Source organism: Silurus meridionalis, chromosome 27, assembly GCF_014805685.1.
Source record: "Silurus meridionalis isolate SWU-2019-XX chromosome 27, ASM1480568v1, whole genome shotgun sequence".
Classification (NCBI taxonomy): domain Eukaryota; kingdom Metazoa; phylum Chordata; class Actinopteri; order Siluriformes; family Siluridae; genus Silurus; species Silurus meridionalis.
In genome coordinates this window covers 17518802-17534649 of record NC_060910.1, presented here as the reverse complement: position 1 = coordinate 17534649, position 15848 = coordinate 17518802, and the positions used below count along the sequence as shown (strand labels likewise).

The 15848-nt window shown below is 43.7% G+C and overlaps 3 protein-coding genes across 5 annotated transcripts; 2 read left to right on the top strand and 1 right to left on the bottom strand.

Annotated features, from left to right (window-relative positions):
* Positions 1–194: 194 nt before the first annotated feature.
* rad17 (RAD17 checkpoint clamp loader component) lies at positions 195–5538 on the bottom strand. Its single transcript, XM_046841395.1, has 17 exons — positions 5389–5538; positions 4832–4917; positions 3887–4138; positions 3721–3804; positions 3479–3638; positions 3264–3403; positions 3098–3150; positions 2898–3023; positions 2736–2805; positions 2539–2656; positions 2239–2430; positions 2079–2164; positions 1846–1992; positions 1479–1625; positions 1264–1384; positions 1058–1115; positions 195–804 (listed from the first exon to the last, which is right to left on the bottom strand). The coding sequence occupies exons 2-17, from the start codon at positions 4871–4873 to the stop codon at positions 552–554; spliced, it is 2049 nt and encodes a 682-aa protein (XP_046697351.1). The 5' UTR covers positions 4874–4917; positions 5389–5538; the 3' UTR covers positions 195–551.
* Positions 5539–5745: 207 nt separating this feature from the next.
* ak6 (adenylate kinase 6) lies at positions 5746–7864 on the top strand. Its single transcript, XM_046841400.1, has 5 exons — positions 5746–5957; positions 6781–6873; positions 6963–7021; positions 7108–7253; positions 7352–7864. Exons 1-5 carry the CDS (start codon positions 5921–5923, stop codon positions 7539–7541), a joined length of 525 nt encoding a protein of 174 aa, XP_046697356.1. The 5' UTR covers positions 5746–5920; the 3' UTR covers positions 7542–7864.
* A 135-nt stretch (positions 7865–7999) lies between these two features.
* marveld2b (MARVEL domain containing 2b) lies at positions 8000–14322 on the top strand. 3 transcript variants are annotated; one of them, XM_046841396.1, is made up of 7 exons: positions 8000–8916; positions 9294–10501; positions 10593–10625; positions 10708–10880; positions 11277–11448; positions 13091–13141; positions 13404–14322. In XM_046841396.1, the coding sequence occupies exons 2-7, from the start codon at positions 9329–9331 to the stop codon at positions 13521–13523; spliced, it is 1722 nt and encodes a 573-aa protein (XP_046697352.1). In that variant the 5' UTR covers positions 8000–8916; positions 9294–9328; the 3' UTR covers positions 13524–14322. The 3 variants fall into 3 exon arrangements, with proteins under 3 accessions (XP_046697352.1, XP_046697353.1, XP_046697354.1); XM_046841397.1 differs by lacking the exon at positions 8000–8916 and adding an exon at positions 8923–9041; XM_046841398.1 differs by lacking the exon at positions 8000–8916 and adding an exon at positions 8970–9036.
* The last annotated feature ends 1526 nt before the right edge of the window (positions 14323–15848 follow it).

Below are 15848 nucleotides of genomic sequence, written 5' to 3'. Positions count from 1 at the left end.
CTGGACAGCCACTAGGGGGCTAAGCGCATGTTGGTATTGGACAGACCGTATTTCGGCCGGCTGTAGTGCGAGTTATGATTAAAGATTCTACTGTCTGTGATGCGTTCTACATGTGTTTATGCAGCAGCTGGACGGATGAAATTCATAAACAAAAACACGTTTGTAATGTGCTTCCCCGAAACCAGACCCCACAGTTGCAAAACATAAATTTTATTGCCTACTCCAGTGTGGCACGTATTAAAGGACACATCAGAATTATATTATTCTGTATACTGAAAAAGAATTACAGCAAAGTCCAAATGCTTTTTCATTCAAAACAAATAACAACACTCACTTCCTGTATGTCCCTATGAGTCTGATAGGAACCAAGAAGTACAGACGTACACACAAACACAATGGTTTGTGCGGAACCAAATAAATATTAAACCACCTCATTATTCACATTATAAAACCATCCGCAAAAAGAGGGCAGTGAAACCTAAACCGGATCTTCTCAAGGCAACTATGGTGCAGGATGTGGAGAAAAACAGGAGTGACTTTTTTTCCCTCCATCAGTCACTGTCATACTCCTCTATTAGAAGGTCCTCCTCATCCAATAAAGCCTGAGAGGTGGTTGGTTGGGGCTGGCTGGCGGGGAGGTCACCCCCTGGCTCCTGGCTGTTTGGGAGGGTGGGAACAGCAATGGTTTCTCCCGACAGAGGGTTTTGAGTGCTAGGTTCAGTGCTCTTAGTTCCTGTGTCCTCGTGATCGCTGTCCAGGTCCAGCAGACCGGGGTCTTTATCACCAAGTGCTTCAAGCTGCAATCTGAAAGAAACCCGACATGGATTTATCTGTTACAGACCCTGGAATTTTGTGTTCATATCAAACAATATCTCTGCACTTATCCCTATCTCCAGTCCAGCTCTCTAAGCCATGTCCATCTCCTCACAGACCTTATCCCCATCTCCACCCCATCCTGGGTCACCTTTCAGTCTCCGCATGCCCCCATCTCCATCTACTCTGGACCTTCCAGTGATCCCAGTCATTTCAAGTGTTCACAGTCACTTCGTTTACTTACCTGCCGGGGAATCTCCTGAGGGACAGATGGCCAACATCCTGGATAAAGGTTATCTGAGCTGAAGGAGGAAAAAGATTAACAATGGTATACTTCCTGTATACGAATGCACTTTGTTCTTACGAGACTTGCTTTTAGTATTGTTCAGTCTGATTCTTACAATGGCATCCAGGATATAATGTGTGTGTGTGTGTGTGTGTGTGTGTTACCCTGATTCCTCATAGGGTTGCTGAGCTTGGCCAAGTAGGGCACTAACTCTGTCACGAGGCTCACAGGAGTCAGACAGAAGCTGATGAAGAGCGACTGGGCCGTCAGGTAGTTCTCTCGGAACTTGAACCGGAAAACAAAACAAACCATAATAATGAGATGCGTGGCGTTCGTTCGTTAGCGAACGGAGAACGAGCGCGCTGCCTTTCTTCATTACCGTCTTATTGATATGCAGCCAGTGCGGCTTGTGAAGTGGCTTAAAGCCGACGGACGACTGGTGGGCAGCCTGAGCGCGGGCGGCGTTCGAGTGGATCAGCCCTCTGGTGGCCACTGAGGATCCGTACCCCAGCATGGTGGACCTGGACTGTGAAGAAACAGGGTGCTTATTATATATTGTGTCTGGGGTCAAGAATGGGTGGAAAACGTCTGGTATTTTAAGTTCTGGAAAGTTTTATTTTTAGCATCACACCAGGAATTGATGGGAATTTTGGGGAATTCATTAGAAATTTGGGGGAAAATTAAAGAGTGGCAGATCTCTCCCAATATGGTGCATCCTGAAAATTCCTTGTCAGATTTGAACTCACAGTCCATTCGGCTGTCAGGAAGTCAGCGTCTGAGAGATACTCGCTGGCCCGTGCCACGTCCTCCACGTCTGAGAAAAAGTCCACGTAGTTCTGGTGCAGGTAGAGGTTAAAGAACTCGCCTGACATGTGAGAGCGCTCGATAACAAGCTAATGAGAGACGAGAGAGAAAGAGAGACGCATCAGAATCGCACTGTTTTCTCACAGTGGTTCGGAGGTTCCTATTCTCTGTGTACCTCAGGATCAACCAGCAGTTTATCCCTCTGGTGCTCAGAAAGATGAGCTGGGAGCTCAGGAACGTCACCTTCTTCGTAGCTTTCTCCTGAAATTATAACCGACGTCACTCTAAATGAAATTCAGAACTCGGTGCAGTAGAAATGAAACTGAAAGACTGACGCTTGCAGTAGAGGATTTTCCCGAGCGCCCGGAACAGGAAGAGGGATGCGTCTTTCCCGCCGATCGCGGGGCTCTCCTCCAGGGCGGTGCTGGCTTTCGCGGGCCGGCCCCTGCCTTTGGATCTGGGTTTGGATGCGGCTGTGGAAGATTTCCCCTTCTTAGATGCCCAGAGGCTCTGTTCCAGCGAGAAGTCTGGAAAACAACGATCGGAAAAGAAGATCGTCAAAAATTACTATTATAACTCAGGGTTCACTCCGAAGCTTTTACTAAACAAACTAACAAAACATTTCGCATTAGAACCTGCGCCGGTGTACGAGAAGAACTGCAGGCTGTTGATGGCGCTCCGGACGTCTCCCGAACTTCCGGAGCACAGCTGCTCAAGCGTCGCCTTATCGGGTACCGAGTTCCTCCCAGCGCTCTGAAAACGAAACTGTGTGAGCAAAAGCAGACGAAAGTGGGCGGTGAAGAAATGAGTCAGAGGGTTTATCGGTCGTTACCTTGCTCGCTTCCAGAGTCGCGATCCTGCTCAGAACCTTCATCATGCTGGTGGGGGCTACTGGGTTAAAACTGGGGGAAAAAAACAAAAGCAGCCCTTCTGATTCTTAGATGGATGGGTGGATGGATTTCAAAAAGGAAGGATGGATAGATAGAATATAAACCTAATGCTATGGATGCTCAGCTCCTCTTGCACATCTTTGGGGAAGAGAAGTCTGGAACTGGTGTCTCCGCTCAGGCTGTCGGAGACGATGAAGACCAGGGGGCACCTCCCTGTCCGCCTGTAACGCCTGCAGGAAACACACACAGCCTCGTTTGTCTGTTGTTGTTTTTTTCATCTCAGACTGCTTATAAAACGACATACCTGAGGATATCGTGCAAGCATCCTGGCTGTCTGTAGAACTGGTTTGGAAAGTCCTGCGGGGGCACAAGTAGACCAGGATAAATAACGGGAAAGCGGTCTGGGGGCTCAAAGCAGGTGCCCCAAAGCCCAAAAAGATCAGACATGGCCTTGTATTGAGCCACTGCACCTCTACGAGGACGATCTTCCTCTCCGGAGCCCCTGCATCGTCTCCGCTCATCTGCAGCCGGTTGTATTTGTTGGCTCGGAGCAGAAACTCCTGGAATGCTGCCGTTTGTGAGCTGCTGTGGAAGCTGTTAAACCTGGAGGCTGAAAGCGGAATGTCACGTCACAAAATCACGCTCGCAAAATCACACACACACACACACACACACACACACACACCTGGATCGAAGCTGTCCCTGAACGACTCGTCCGTCCTGTACTCCGCCGTAGTCGGGTTCGTCCATTCTTGGATGTGACAGGATGAGTCTTTAGCCAGGACATGAAGCGTGGCCGTTTTCCCGCAGCCGGACGGGCCGGTCAGTACCAGAACCGATCCGCCCTGCGCAGAACCGTAGAGTGTTTTTTTTTTTTTAGATATTTCTTCATATATAAAGATGAACCCCAAAAAAACCCATTCACACCTTGTTACCACTCTTTGTGTCCAAATGATCCTTCAACCAAGTCTCCACTTCCTCCACTTTCTTCTTGTGGACTGCCAGTTCAGCCTGAGTGCAGGAAAGAAACCTCAGTGACTCTTGTTATACACACACGTGATCTATATTCCATGTACTCATGTGGTTTCCTCACCTGTGTCTGGGGCGAATGCACGTCCACCCAGGGTTCATCCTGCGATCCTTGTCTGTTTGAGAAGATGCCAGGCTCAGGTTTAGAACTCTGAGGCTCCCCCTTTCTCTTCTTTGGCTTCTTGCCGCCGACGTCCGTGCTCGAGGATCGCGCTTTGGACTTGCTTTCTCCGGAAAGTCCCTTCGACGACGGGACGCTGTTCAAGCCGGAGCCGGCGAAAAAATCACCGAAGGATGGTTGGACCCAGCTGCTTAACTAAAGACGATGAAATGCAAGGAAATCTTATCAAAGTCGTCATAGAATCTCGTTTCTTTCGGCTTGAGTGACTTATCCCACAGCCGATAGCATCTGAGATGCGCCGAGCTGCACCTCCAGCCCATTTGAAACAAACCTGACAGCAAATAAGTGATCTTGATAAACATGGCGCACCACGTGGATTCTGGAGTTCTAGTGATAATTGCCCGGTCAGGGCCAACTTTGCATTCAATTATTACCAATAGTCTATTATCTTTATTATGTAGCTGTTTCTGTAGTGTCCGCTAACATCTGTCTTGATCCTTCAGAATCACCACTGGGGGCGCCTGGAGCTTCAAATCTATACCAATGAAGCTGTAGCTTTAGCCAATCAGATTGGTGACACCAGGGGCCATCTAGCAGGTGTCCAATAACGTTCTCCATCACTAGTCAATCTGCGTCTGTAGCAAATTGCACAAGCTCATATATATTCATGTGGATTTAATAGCTGTTTTGCTGAGCTGCTGCTGTAGAGCAAGACACAGGCCAGGGGGCGGGGCATATCCATTCTAGAAACCTGATTGGACGGGCAGAACGCTAGAACAGGATGCGTCAGCAATGCATATCTATAATATCGTGAATATTTTTGCTAAAGTGATCGAACACGTGATTCATGATAATGATTGCTGATGAAGAAGCAGCAGTTTGACTCACTTTTCCAGAGGACGTCTTTCTTCCTAAAGAAAGTTTTGACATTATCAGCTCTTCCCATTCACACAGGCGGCTCAATCAGTCTGAAACTGCAAAATATATATTAAAGATACACAAGATAGAATTAATCATTTCAGTCCTTCATAACAACAAAAACTGACAGGAAAATCGTGCATTACACTGAGCATCAGTGGGCCGAGTACCAAACAGCGCTCTGAGTATAATATAGTGGACTATACGGAGTGTACAGAAAATACTGAGTGTTCACTCGTTAGGGCTCCTACATAGGGAATAAAACGAAATTTGGAATACAGCCACAGGTTTCGTTTCCATTACCAGGCAAATGAACAAACAAGAGATATGTGCACAAAATGCGTGCTTTAAAAACGTATTTTATCTTGTAACCTGCTCTAGAAATGATTTTATGCCCTTTTTCTCCACACATTGAGGACATTTTCTGGTCCCCTGCTGTTGACCGTTAGCCTGTTTGAGTTAGCATGCTGGTTAGTGACGCTAAGCTAATCGTGTTAAATGAAAGTTTACACCTAATAAGAACTCACCGCAGTCATTTCCGGCGCTGAATAAAAGCCTTAACTCTTTTGTGCTCTTTTGATGACGTCAACATTAATATATTGTTATATACCTATGAGTTGTATATCCCTTTAAAGTTCCAACGGTCCGCCTATCTATAGGGGGTTTTTGGTCATAAGACCCGCCTCCTGTGCTGTGATTGGCTGACATTGCCACCCTTCTAAATGATGATTGGCTATCATTAAAAACAATTTAATATAGCTTTTATTTTTCTTATTATGCAATCTATTATTATTTATTCGTTATTTTTATTATTTAGAATAATAAAAAATTATCTTAATATGATAACGAAAAATAAATAAATGTTCTCTCGCCGAATCGGTCGCGGGTTGATGACGTAACTGAGCACATTGCGGCGCACGTTTTTTGTTTTGATCCAGGAGTCGAGTATATAATGTGAAATCTCTAAAACCTGCGTGTTCTTTTATCAGTATTCGCAAGTTCTCAAGACTGGCCTTGTTGCTGAAGAAATCTGAAGATTAGTGAAGTAGAAATCGTGCGATGAGGATCATGAAGAGACCAAACATCCTCCTTACCGGTGAGCTTTCAGATACATCAACTCAATGTGCTTCCATTGGTGTGGAAATGGTTTTAGAGTTTTTGTCATTTTATTGATTATAGAGATGTGTTACAGCATGTAGACACTATAATACATATAATGTTAAAGTTATAGGAAAAATTATTATAAGTAGTAGCAAATTAAATGGCATGTATAAGAATCAGGGATCCAGGATTGTGATGTCGAAGGAGCTTTTTATTAGAATCAGGGATCCAGGCATGGATTCATGGAAACATCCAAAACCATAATAACACACAATCTTGATGTCCATCTTATTATTATTATTATTATTATTATTATTATTATTATTCTTGACAAATCAGGCTTCAGTTGCCTCGATTGTGTTGGTTCTAATCCCACAATAATCACCTTTATGTTTACATTTATGACAATTGCCTTACATTTGTCTCGATTCATACTACTGGGTAAGGCTGGGATTTGAGCTCATGACCTTCTGATCTAAAGACTAAGTTTCAAGAGTAGTTCCGTAACACGCCAACAGATGGCAGCAGCCTGCACAGTCACAGGGAGCACCGCCCTTCATAAGTCAGTGTGCAGAAAGACATGGTCCTGTGTACATTGGGAGTCCAGTGAGTTTCTCACGAGACACAACATGATCATACTTCCTGAAGATAAAGATGAAGATCTGGCTCAAAGGGAAAAAGTGAAAGATCTCGAAAGTAAATCGAAGTAGTGAATAGGTTGGAGGGAGTAAAGCAACATGGTGTCACGTTTGATTTATTTTACCGGCCATTTGTAGCAGAAGAGTTTTGCATTGTTTTTGAATCGAGTGTGTTTTCAGGAACGCCGGGCGTAGGGAAGACCACGCTTGGCAAGGAGCTGGCACAGAGGACCGGACTGGCGTATGTGAACATTGGAGATCTGGCTAAGGAAGGTGAGCTGATGTCACTGGTATGATATAAACGTGCGGAGCGATTTTAAAGAATAATGTCCATGGTGATGATCATTTGATTGTGATCTCAGGTGAGCTGTTCGATGGCTTTGACGACGAATACCAGTGTCCTATTCTGGACGAAGACCGCGTGAGTACATGGACACATACGTACGCAGCGGAGACGCGCTTCGGCTGCTTCGGGTTCCTTTAACTTCGAGTCGTTTGTTCCACCAGGTTGTAGATGAGCTGGAGGACAGGATGACTGAGGGAGGCGTGATCGTAGACTACCACGGCTGCGACTTCTTCCCCGAGCGCTGGTTTCACATCGTGTTCGTCCTCCGCACGGACAACACCAACCTCTATAACCGCCTCGAGAGCAGGTCAGAGGCGTTGCCGCGGAACAGAAAACTTACGCATATCGGCTCGTGATGATTCTTGCGTCCTCCTTATTCCGTGTCTCTTTTTCTTTCTCGTACAGGGGCTACACGGGCAAGAAGCTGCAGGACAACGTTCAGTGCGAGATCTTCCAGACCATTTACGAGGAAGCCATGGAGGCGTACAAAGAGGAGATTGTGCACCAGCTGCCCAGCAACGACCCCGATGACCTGGAGAGGAACCTGGAGCAGATATCGCAGTGGATCGAGCAATGGATGAAGGACAACAACTGATCGACGCACTATTAGACACACACACACATATATACACACACTGATGCACCTTCACACACACAATTATTCCATTAAACCGGTGTGACTCAGAGCCGCGATCGAGCACCAGGAAGGGAAAAACTGCTGAGATGAAACAAACCATCATGTAGTGAGACACAGTACACACTTCAATAAAAAAAAAGGCGTTTCAAAGTCTCAGAAACCCAACGCTGTACGGTTACGCGTAGACGATCTGAGGATTCCCGGCGTGCCGAAGAACCCAACAGGGTTCTAGAGTGTTCTGCAGGACCTCTATTTTTTCAGAATAAATCGATTCCATAATACTTGTGTGTTTGTGCTTTTAGGATTCGAGAAATCATTTTTATTTTTGAATTTATATCTCCACGTTTTGAGGTGACATTTGGTCACGTGGGGGGTATCGGTAAAAAAAAATAATGCTGAGTACGGAGGAAAAGATGATCTGCTGTTAGACACACTCCACAAATCTGGCAGCATCAAAATCCCAGTGATGGAATCCTACACAAAACCTCTTCACCACAACCACGTGTCAACCCTCAAGAATAAGCTCCTCTCTTCTGGGAAGATGTTCCACTAGAGTTTGTGGAGATTTGTGTGAGATTCATCTATGATGGTGTAAGTAAAGTCAGGTACTGATGGAGGTGAGGCGGGGTTTAGTAGGGTTGAGGGGTAAAGTTCTTGAGCAGGACATCTTCCACACACTTCAACCCCATGTAGAGCAGATCTTCATGGAGCTGGCTTTGTGCACTTTGGGTCTTCTACTTCCAGTGAAAGGAAAACCTCATGCTCCTGTATCCAAAGACGTCATGTAAATAAGAGGCTGGGAAAGTCAGGTGTTCCAATTCTTCTGTCCATATAGTGTAGGTGTTTTTACTGAAGGACATCAAGTGTACGTAAGTGGGGATTGGGACACAGCCACTTTTACAGCCTAACTGCAGCTTGGAGCAAAAAATAACCCAAATATCTCTAATAAACAATCAAAAGTTTATTGTAGACGTGTTTTATATGTGCTAAAGGTGTAGGTGTGTGTGTGTGTGTGAGAGAACCTTTCCAAAAAGGAGGCCATTGCTCTGCGCGGCCGCGTCCCAAATCACACACTACCGCAATACACATACACATGAATAAACGGATGTAGAATTATTTCGTCAACGTGTTTCGTGAGGTAAAAGCGCACACGTGAGATATGACGCGCAAATCCGCAAAATATTATAAATAATTATGAATAATTTACATTTTTTTGCTCTTCTTGCACGACATCTTGTTTAAACACCGCCAATGACATCACCGGTTTCGGTCACGTGACGCGGCCCGATTTCACCTGCCCACCAGGTAGAAGGAGGAGTGTTCGACCCTAAAGGTAAGCGCGCGCGCTGTTGTTGTTATTTATATCGTTTTCTTTTTCAACAAACACGGATATGAGTAAACATTGTGCTGGAATAGAAGCTGAAATGAGATTCGTGAGAAACGTTTCTTCATCGTAAAGTATCTGGATTTTTTTCTTTCTTTTTGGTCTCGTTGCTTTTCCGGTAGTTTCTCATTCACTCCAGGACGCAGACATGTCCTGAGTCATGTCCTGAGTCCTGTCCCGAGTCCTGTCCCTTAGCTGTAAAATACAGTTATTTGATTGAAAGAACGTTTAATCGACTCCTTCTTAAGCCTGAAAGTTGTTTTTTGATAGATTTTGGGCTCTGTATTTACTATTAAATCTGATATTTTCTTCTTTTCAATCTTAAGGAACTGAGATACAGAAAAAAACAAAAGCGAAACCGATGTCGTCAGCGTACGGGTCAGCAGGGCGGTTTGATCACGTCCGAGGCCCTCACTATGACCAAGTGCCATTGGGGTCCCTGGCTCGGGAGCAGGACTTCCCGTACCCCCTCGTTGGTGGGGTGTCGGCGATCAGCGCCGATCCTTTGCCACCTCCTCCTCTTCCCTACGAGCTGCCGGTGGGGCCGGGATTCGACCCGAACGAAGTCGAGGAGCAAACAGACGAAGCGATGGACATTAAACCAGTGCGGCGGTTCATCCCTGACTCTGTGAAGAACTTCTTTCGTGGGGGCAGCTTCCGGAGCAGCAAAACCAACTCGTTTCCACCGCCGCCATCGGAAATCGTGAACAGCACGAGCAACGGTGTACCATGTTCGCCCCCGCATTCTCGACCGCCTTCCCCGAATGCGGCCAGCTCCTACACTGATCCGTACGGGGGCTCCGGGGGTAGCTATGCCTCACGTAAGGAGCAGATGGCGCTGCTGGGTGAGCCGATCGAATCGGTGTCTGGTCAATCGGCACGTACAGCCATGACGTATAGCGAGAAGGTGGAGGATTATCACCTGCGCTACGCATATATGAAGTCGTGGGCGGGATTGTTGCGCATCCTCGGCTGCGCCGAGCTCCTCCTTGGCGCTGCCGTTTTCGCATGCGTGTGCGCGTACGTGCACAAGGATAACGAGTGGTATAACATGTTTGGCTACAATCAGGCCGGCTTCGGGGCCGGTTACGGAGGATCCATGGGCGGGATGTATGGTAACTACGGATACAACTACAGGGGACCAAAGACACCTTTCATCCTTGTGGTGGCCGGATTGGCCTGGATTGTCACGGTCATTCTCCTCGTGCTGGGGATGACCATGTACTACCGCACCATCTTGCTCGACTCCAACTGGTGGCCGGTGACGGAGTGTGTCATAAACATAGTTCTGGGGATCTTGTATATGTGTTCGGCGATAGTCTACGTGAATGACACGGTACGCGGTGGCCTCTGCTACTCGCCGTTTTTCAACAACGGCCCCAGCGCCGCCTTTTGTCGAACCGAAGCGGGACAGACGGCCGCCATCATCTTCCTTTTCATCACTATGCTGCTGTATTTTGTGGGGGCCGGGGTGTGTCTCAAAATGTGGAGGCATGAAAGGGCACGACTTCGCCGAGAGGCCCTGGCGCAAGAGGTAAACCAGTTGGGTGGAATGAGCTTCTCGAGCAATATTCAGTTAATTAACTTATGAAGTCTGATGGCATTTCTTCAATTTTTCTGTTTAGGGTCAGACTGACGCGTCATTACCGCTGTCGATGGTAAATACTTTCACGGTCTAAAAGTATCTCGTTTACAATTGAAACGGTTAAATTCATAGGCACTAATCCACTTCATCCCCAGATTGGAGCCGGATCGAGCGTATCAGGACCGATCTTTAAGTCTCATGCGATGGCTTCCCCTGATGGTGGGGGGGATATGAATGCTCTGCCGGTTGCGATTGAGCCGGAGTACCTGAGGGGTCACATCCCAGCAGGGCACATCCCTAAACCGGTGGTGATCGCAGACTACGTGGCGTGAGTTCCAAACGAACCGTCAGTTGCGCATTTAACAAGTTGGTTATGGGTAGCTAAATATTTGATGGAGAAAAAGATGGATAGATGTGTTTATGGTTAACTGAAACTGGCATTTCTTAGTTATCAATGGGTAAAACCTGCCATTTTTATTCCTAGCTAGATTTCCCTGCAGCATTGGTTCTCTTGTTGCATCTCTTGTTCTGAGTTTTATGTCGACGATGATTTATGAGGTTGTATTGAAGGAAGTGCCTGTTCTTGGTACTTTTACACACCTGTATATACTCAAGTCTTAATATTTTTGAGTTTGCATGATGCTGGTCATGTCTTCGGAGTCCCTCTAAGGAACGTGTAGCAGTTTCTCCATCCACATTTTGATGATTTGTTTCCCCCATACAGGAAATACTCCACCATCCGCACCGATGAGGAGCGGGACCAGTACAAGGCTGTGTTTAACGATCAGTACGCCGAGTATAAGGAGCTCCATGCCGAGGTTCAGCTGCTGGCCAAGAAGTTTGATGAGATGGACAGTCTGATTAAGAGTCTGCCGCCGCAGCCGTCCAGTCAAATGGTAATTAACTCTCGTGTTCCAAAACCCGACCTGATTCGCGTTTCGATCCTGGACCTGGTTTTTAGGTTTTCCTTTTCTTGTTCTGCTACGACGAGTTTATCAACCTTAATGTTTATCCTAAACTTTGCATTCAGGCTGTTTTCGGTTTATTTACATTCATGCCATTTAGCAACTGGATTTCTGACCTGCACTGTTAAAATATATTCCGTTAAAAAACAGTAAAGAACTGGCATCACGGTTGCCAGCAACTTACTGTAAAATTACCAGCGTCTTTACAGTTGGTTACTGTTTTTGCAAATACAACATAACACTGTTTATACATTAAAGTATATTTCTGAAAATATAATTAGCAGTTTTTTTTAAACCTTGTGATTAAAAAAATTGCCCCAGTTTAACTACAAAACACCACATTACTACCATGTATAAATGTACTCTTTAACAGAAGTGAATCAGCTTTAAAGAGTTGTTTTAAAACATCTTTTCTTTATTAAACTGTCTTAGTATAAATCCTAAATAACATTAAAGAAAATAACACAGATTCTTATTTACAGAACATTTGTATAAAATAAAAACAATGGTCAACCAAAAGCCCAAAGCTTATTACATGTATAGAAATACATCTAAATGTAAAAAAAAAAATACTCTGGAAAGAAAGACGAAGTGAATGACAGAAAACACCCAAGTATATACAGTATTTTTGAGTGAATATGCATGTGTGTGTATGTGATGTTTGTGTGTGTCTGTGGTGTGTATTACTTATATAAAGTCCCACTTAAAATCTAAAAATTTTTTACGTAGACTGGAGACACGTCCGCTTTGATACTCCTACGGGCTGGTGCTCTTTTCCAGATTTATCCCGAATAACCCCCTGAAAAACAACTTGTGTTTAAAACTAGTGTGGAGAGGAAATGATTACTCACAGAGAACATATAGCAAAGTATATTCTTGTATAAAGAACAGTTTTTATTTCGGAAAGAAATTACAAAGACAATGTGATTTCAGTGCAATGAAGTTTGAAAAATTAACTTTAAAGAAGGATTATTGGGAATAATACAACCCGATTCTGAAATCCAGCTGCACAACACAGTGATGCATTTGGCGTATTAATCACTGAAAATAAGCAAATAGAACATCGATTAACTTCCAATATCCACCATACATGTTAGCTGCCATAGCAAATGTAATGAATTTTGTCGCGCAAACAAAAGGGAACTCACCTGTTAATGTTATGAAGACGGATAAAAGTCCCCGCGTGCTCACTGCAGTTTACAAAAATACTGTATAGTAATGTTTTATTTTCTCTGAGTAATAAATACAGCAAAATGCCATTATATTGTGTCTACATCATTTTACAACAACAATAAAACAATAATCTACTGCTTTCGAACATAACGTTATTATACTGTTGAAATTCTGCCATAAATTAACAGCAATTTCTAACAGTGTGAGATCTGCTACAGGATATGAACTTTCCATTGATGACCTCCAAATCAAACACGATGATCTCCGGTCACGGAGGCGCCGTTTCTCATCAAGCGACGAGCGCTTTACTTCCTCGATCCGTACGAGAGATTCGGCTGCAGCTCAAGCGCTCTTCTGTTATTTTTGCTTCCTTTAGTGACCTTTGTTTCCACTCCCACAGGAACAAGAGCGGATCAGTCAACTTGTGCAGGAGTACCAGAGGAAAAAGAACGTAAGTCTATTTCACTGTTACGCAGCGTGTCTATAGGATATTTGGTATTTCGAATGATTCTGGAGCTTTAGATTTTCTGAATCCTTCTGCTTCAGATCATCTGCACTACTTTACACTCTAAGGTTGAGATTTTGCGCAGGGCGCAAATGTTCCATTTTGTATGTTTTGGAAAACCGACGCCAAGTATCAGGAACTCGTACTGTTGATAGAAATCAGAAATTTACATACATGTGTTTGTGTGCATGTGCATGGGCGCTCACAGGACCCCACGTTCCTGGAGAAGAAGGAACGATGCGAGTACCTGAAGAGCAAACTCTCGCACATCAAGCTGAAGATCCAGGAATACGACAAAGTGATGGAATGGAACGATGGCTACCACTAAACTCGTCGCTCTGCTCTACAGCATCATCAGTGTGTGAAACCCGATGCTTCACTTCCATTTAAAAAAACAATATTAAACACGAGGACTGGTCATGGAGATCCAGAACACCATAACGCTTTACAAAGTTGTTTTTTTTTTTTTTTTTGAAGGAAAAACATTAAAAACGATTTTTATTTCCATGCCAAAGATGGAACGACTGCGTAGACACCCGTCTGGAGCGGAAGAGAAGTTTTGAAGAACGTTTTATACAAGGTCTTTTGCGGAATGATTTTTTTTTCCGACTTTCACAATTCATACAAAAGTTTGTGATCGCCGATTCACATACATGCTAGTCAGGTGTCCCAATACTTTTGTCCAATCTTATGTAAATAGCTGCCATAAAAAAACTGTAATTTTACACTTTTTTTTGCTCTCAATGTTTTTTATAAAGCGTACGATTATGAAAATGGGCGTGGCTTAGCGTGAAATCGTGCTTCTAAAAATCACCGTGTTTTGTTAGAATGTTAGCAATGTTTTCATTTGTTTCATCGCTTTTTTTCCCGCGGTAGCTGCCGGTTCTGAAAAATGTGAACGTGTTGTAATTGTTTATTACGATTGAAGATTTGTTTCCATTTTAGATTCATGTTCAATTGTTTCCTTTGAGCCAAAAAATGTTTTCTACATCATTAATTTCTTTTTCTTTTTTTTTTTCTTTTCACTTTTCACCATAATGTTGGCACTGAGGTGATTTTAGACGTTTATCAATTATAATTTTTTTTTGTACATTTTTATGTCAGGAGAGTAAAAATGCAGAATCTTATTTGTGTGTGGTATTTTTTTTTTATCATTATTTATTTATACAAATCATCTCTGAAACTTTCAGGTTTTTTTCTCGAAACTTTCACCACATACTTTTCACTTCCGACGTTTCAAAAGAAAATTTCCGTCTTAAATTTCAGCGAATCCAAATAACCAATATGAATGGGTGATGCTTTAACCCTGAAGGAGATTTTTTTAAAATAAAGTATTAATATAAATAAATAAATAAAACAGTGCTATAACTCCCATTACTTATATAAGTTTGTGGACACTTTTTTTTGACCATCCCACATTCAGTCCATATTTGCTGAGGATGTTCCACTGAATTCTGTGGAAATTTGTGCTCAATCAGCCATGAGGGTGTTGGTAAAGTCAGGTACTGATGTAGGTGAGGGCGCAGGAGGCCTGAGGGACGGTCAGCGTTCCCATTCATCCCAAAGGTGTTCAATAGGAATGAGGTTCAGAGCTCTATAGCAGACCACCCAAGAGCTAGCATCTAAATATTCATGGAGCTGGCTTTGTTCACTTTGTCTTGCTGGAACAGGTTTGGGTCTCCTACTTCATGCGGAGGAAAAAAAATTCAATTATGCTAATGCATTTGAAGATGTTTTATAGAATTGTGTGTTTCCAACTTGTGTGGTTACAGTTTAAGGAAAAATCACACATGGCTGGATAAGTCATGTCCCATAGAGTTTGACCATATAGTCTGTATTTCTGTCTCTCTGTCTATCTATCCACCCACTGTGAAAAGATATCGCTGATCTGTAAGGGAAAAAAAAATCTCATCAGGACCCAAGCGATTTGTGATGGTTCAGGTTCTCGTCTACTGACTAATCTCCCTTAGATCCTTCAAATTCTGAGGCTGGAGTACCTGTACGTCCTAAAATTCTGGATGTTTTTGACCTCAAAAATCAAAAAAATTCCACTAAAGAAGGATATCAAGTTTTTAGAAAGAAAAACATGCGAATGTCTTCAGGTCGGAAATATTTTCCATCTTCGATGAGCAGAATCTCCCATATATGTTGCATGATACAACAGAGAAGTTTCTCTCTTAGTTTCTTTAATCTTAAAAACAACCCTGTCAGCGTACTCATGCTCTCGGTGTGTGGTGTGTTATGATGTGTTGAGAATGCCAGAGTTGTGATGAAGGAATTTGAGATGTGTGTGTGTGTGTGTGTGTGTGTGTGTGTGTGTGTGTGTGTATTGACTGGTCTGACAGGTTTGTAGCCACCAGTTTCACCTTACTACCCACAACTAGTTTCAAGGAGAGATAGGAGAGAGAGTGATAGAAAAAAAGAGAGTGTGAGAGAGGATGGGAACATGGCTTCTACAATGCTCTTGATACCTCATGAATAAAGTTTTGATCATAAATGAAACTGAAGTATTATATAGAAAGCCTAATATATGTATCGTTCATCTGGAAATGTGATTTATACAGTAATGTACTTTATATTAGTAGACATCCTTCATAATGATCCATCAGAGCTTCAAATGTTTGATACACACGTTTGTTTTTGCTCTAAATAT

Bases quoted from the DNA above. Each gene is read 5' to 3' on its own strand.
- rad17 (XM_046841395.1), bottom strand. From the start codon at position 4,873: ATGTCAAAACTTTCTTTAGGAAGAAAGACGTCCTCTGGAAAA. The intron at 1,626-1,845 runs GTGAGTTCAAAT...GTTTCTTCACAG, and splicing joins TCCTGACAGCCGAATGGACT to TCCAGGTCCACCATGCTGGG. The intron at 805-1,057 runs GTAAGTAAACGA...GGTTTCTTTCAG, and splicing joins CTCAGGAGATTCCCCGGCAG to ATTGCAGCTTGAAGCACTTG.
- ak6 (XM_046841400.1), top strand. From the start codon at position 5,921: ATGAGGATCATGAAGAGACCAAACATCCTCCTTACCG. The intron at 6,874-6,962 runs GTGAGCTGATGT...TTGTGATCTCAG, and splicing joins TGGAGATCTGGCTAAGGAAG to GTGAGCTGTTCGATGGCTTT. The intron at 7,254-7,351 runs GTCAGAGGCGTT...TTTCTCGTACAG, and splicing joins TATAACCGCCTCGAGAGCAG to GGGCTACACGGGCAAGAAGC.
- marveld2b (XM_046841396.1), top strand. From the start codon at position 9,329: ATGTCGTCAGCGTACGGGTCAGCAGGGCGGTTTGATCACGTCCGAGGC. The intron at 10,881-11,276 runs GTGAGTTCCAAA...TCCCCCATACAG, and splicing joins GTGATCGCAGACTACGTGGC to GAAATACTCCACCATCCGCA. The intron at 13,142-13,403 runs GTAAGTCTATTT...GGGCGCTCACAG, and splicing joins AGTACCAGAGGAAAAAGAAC to GACCCCACGTTCCTGGAGAA.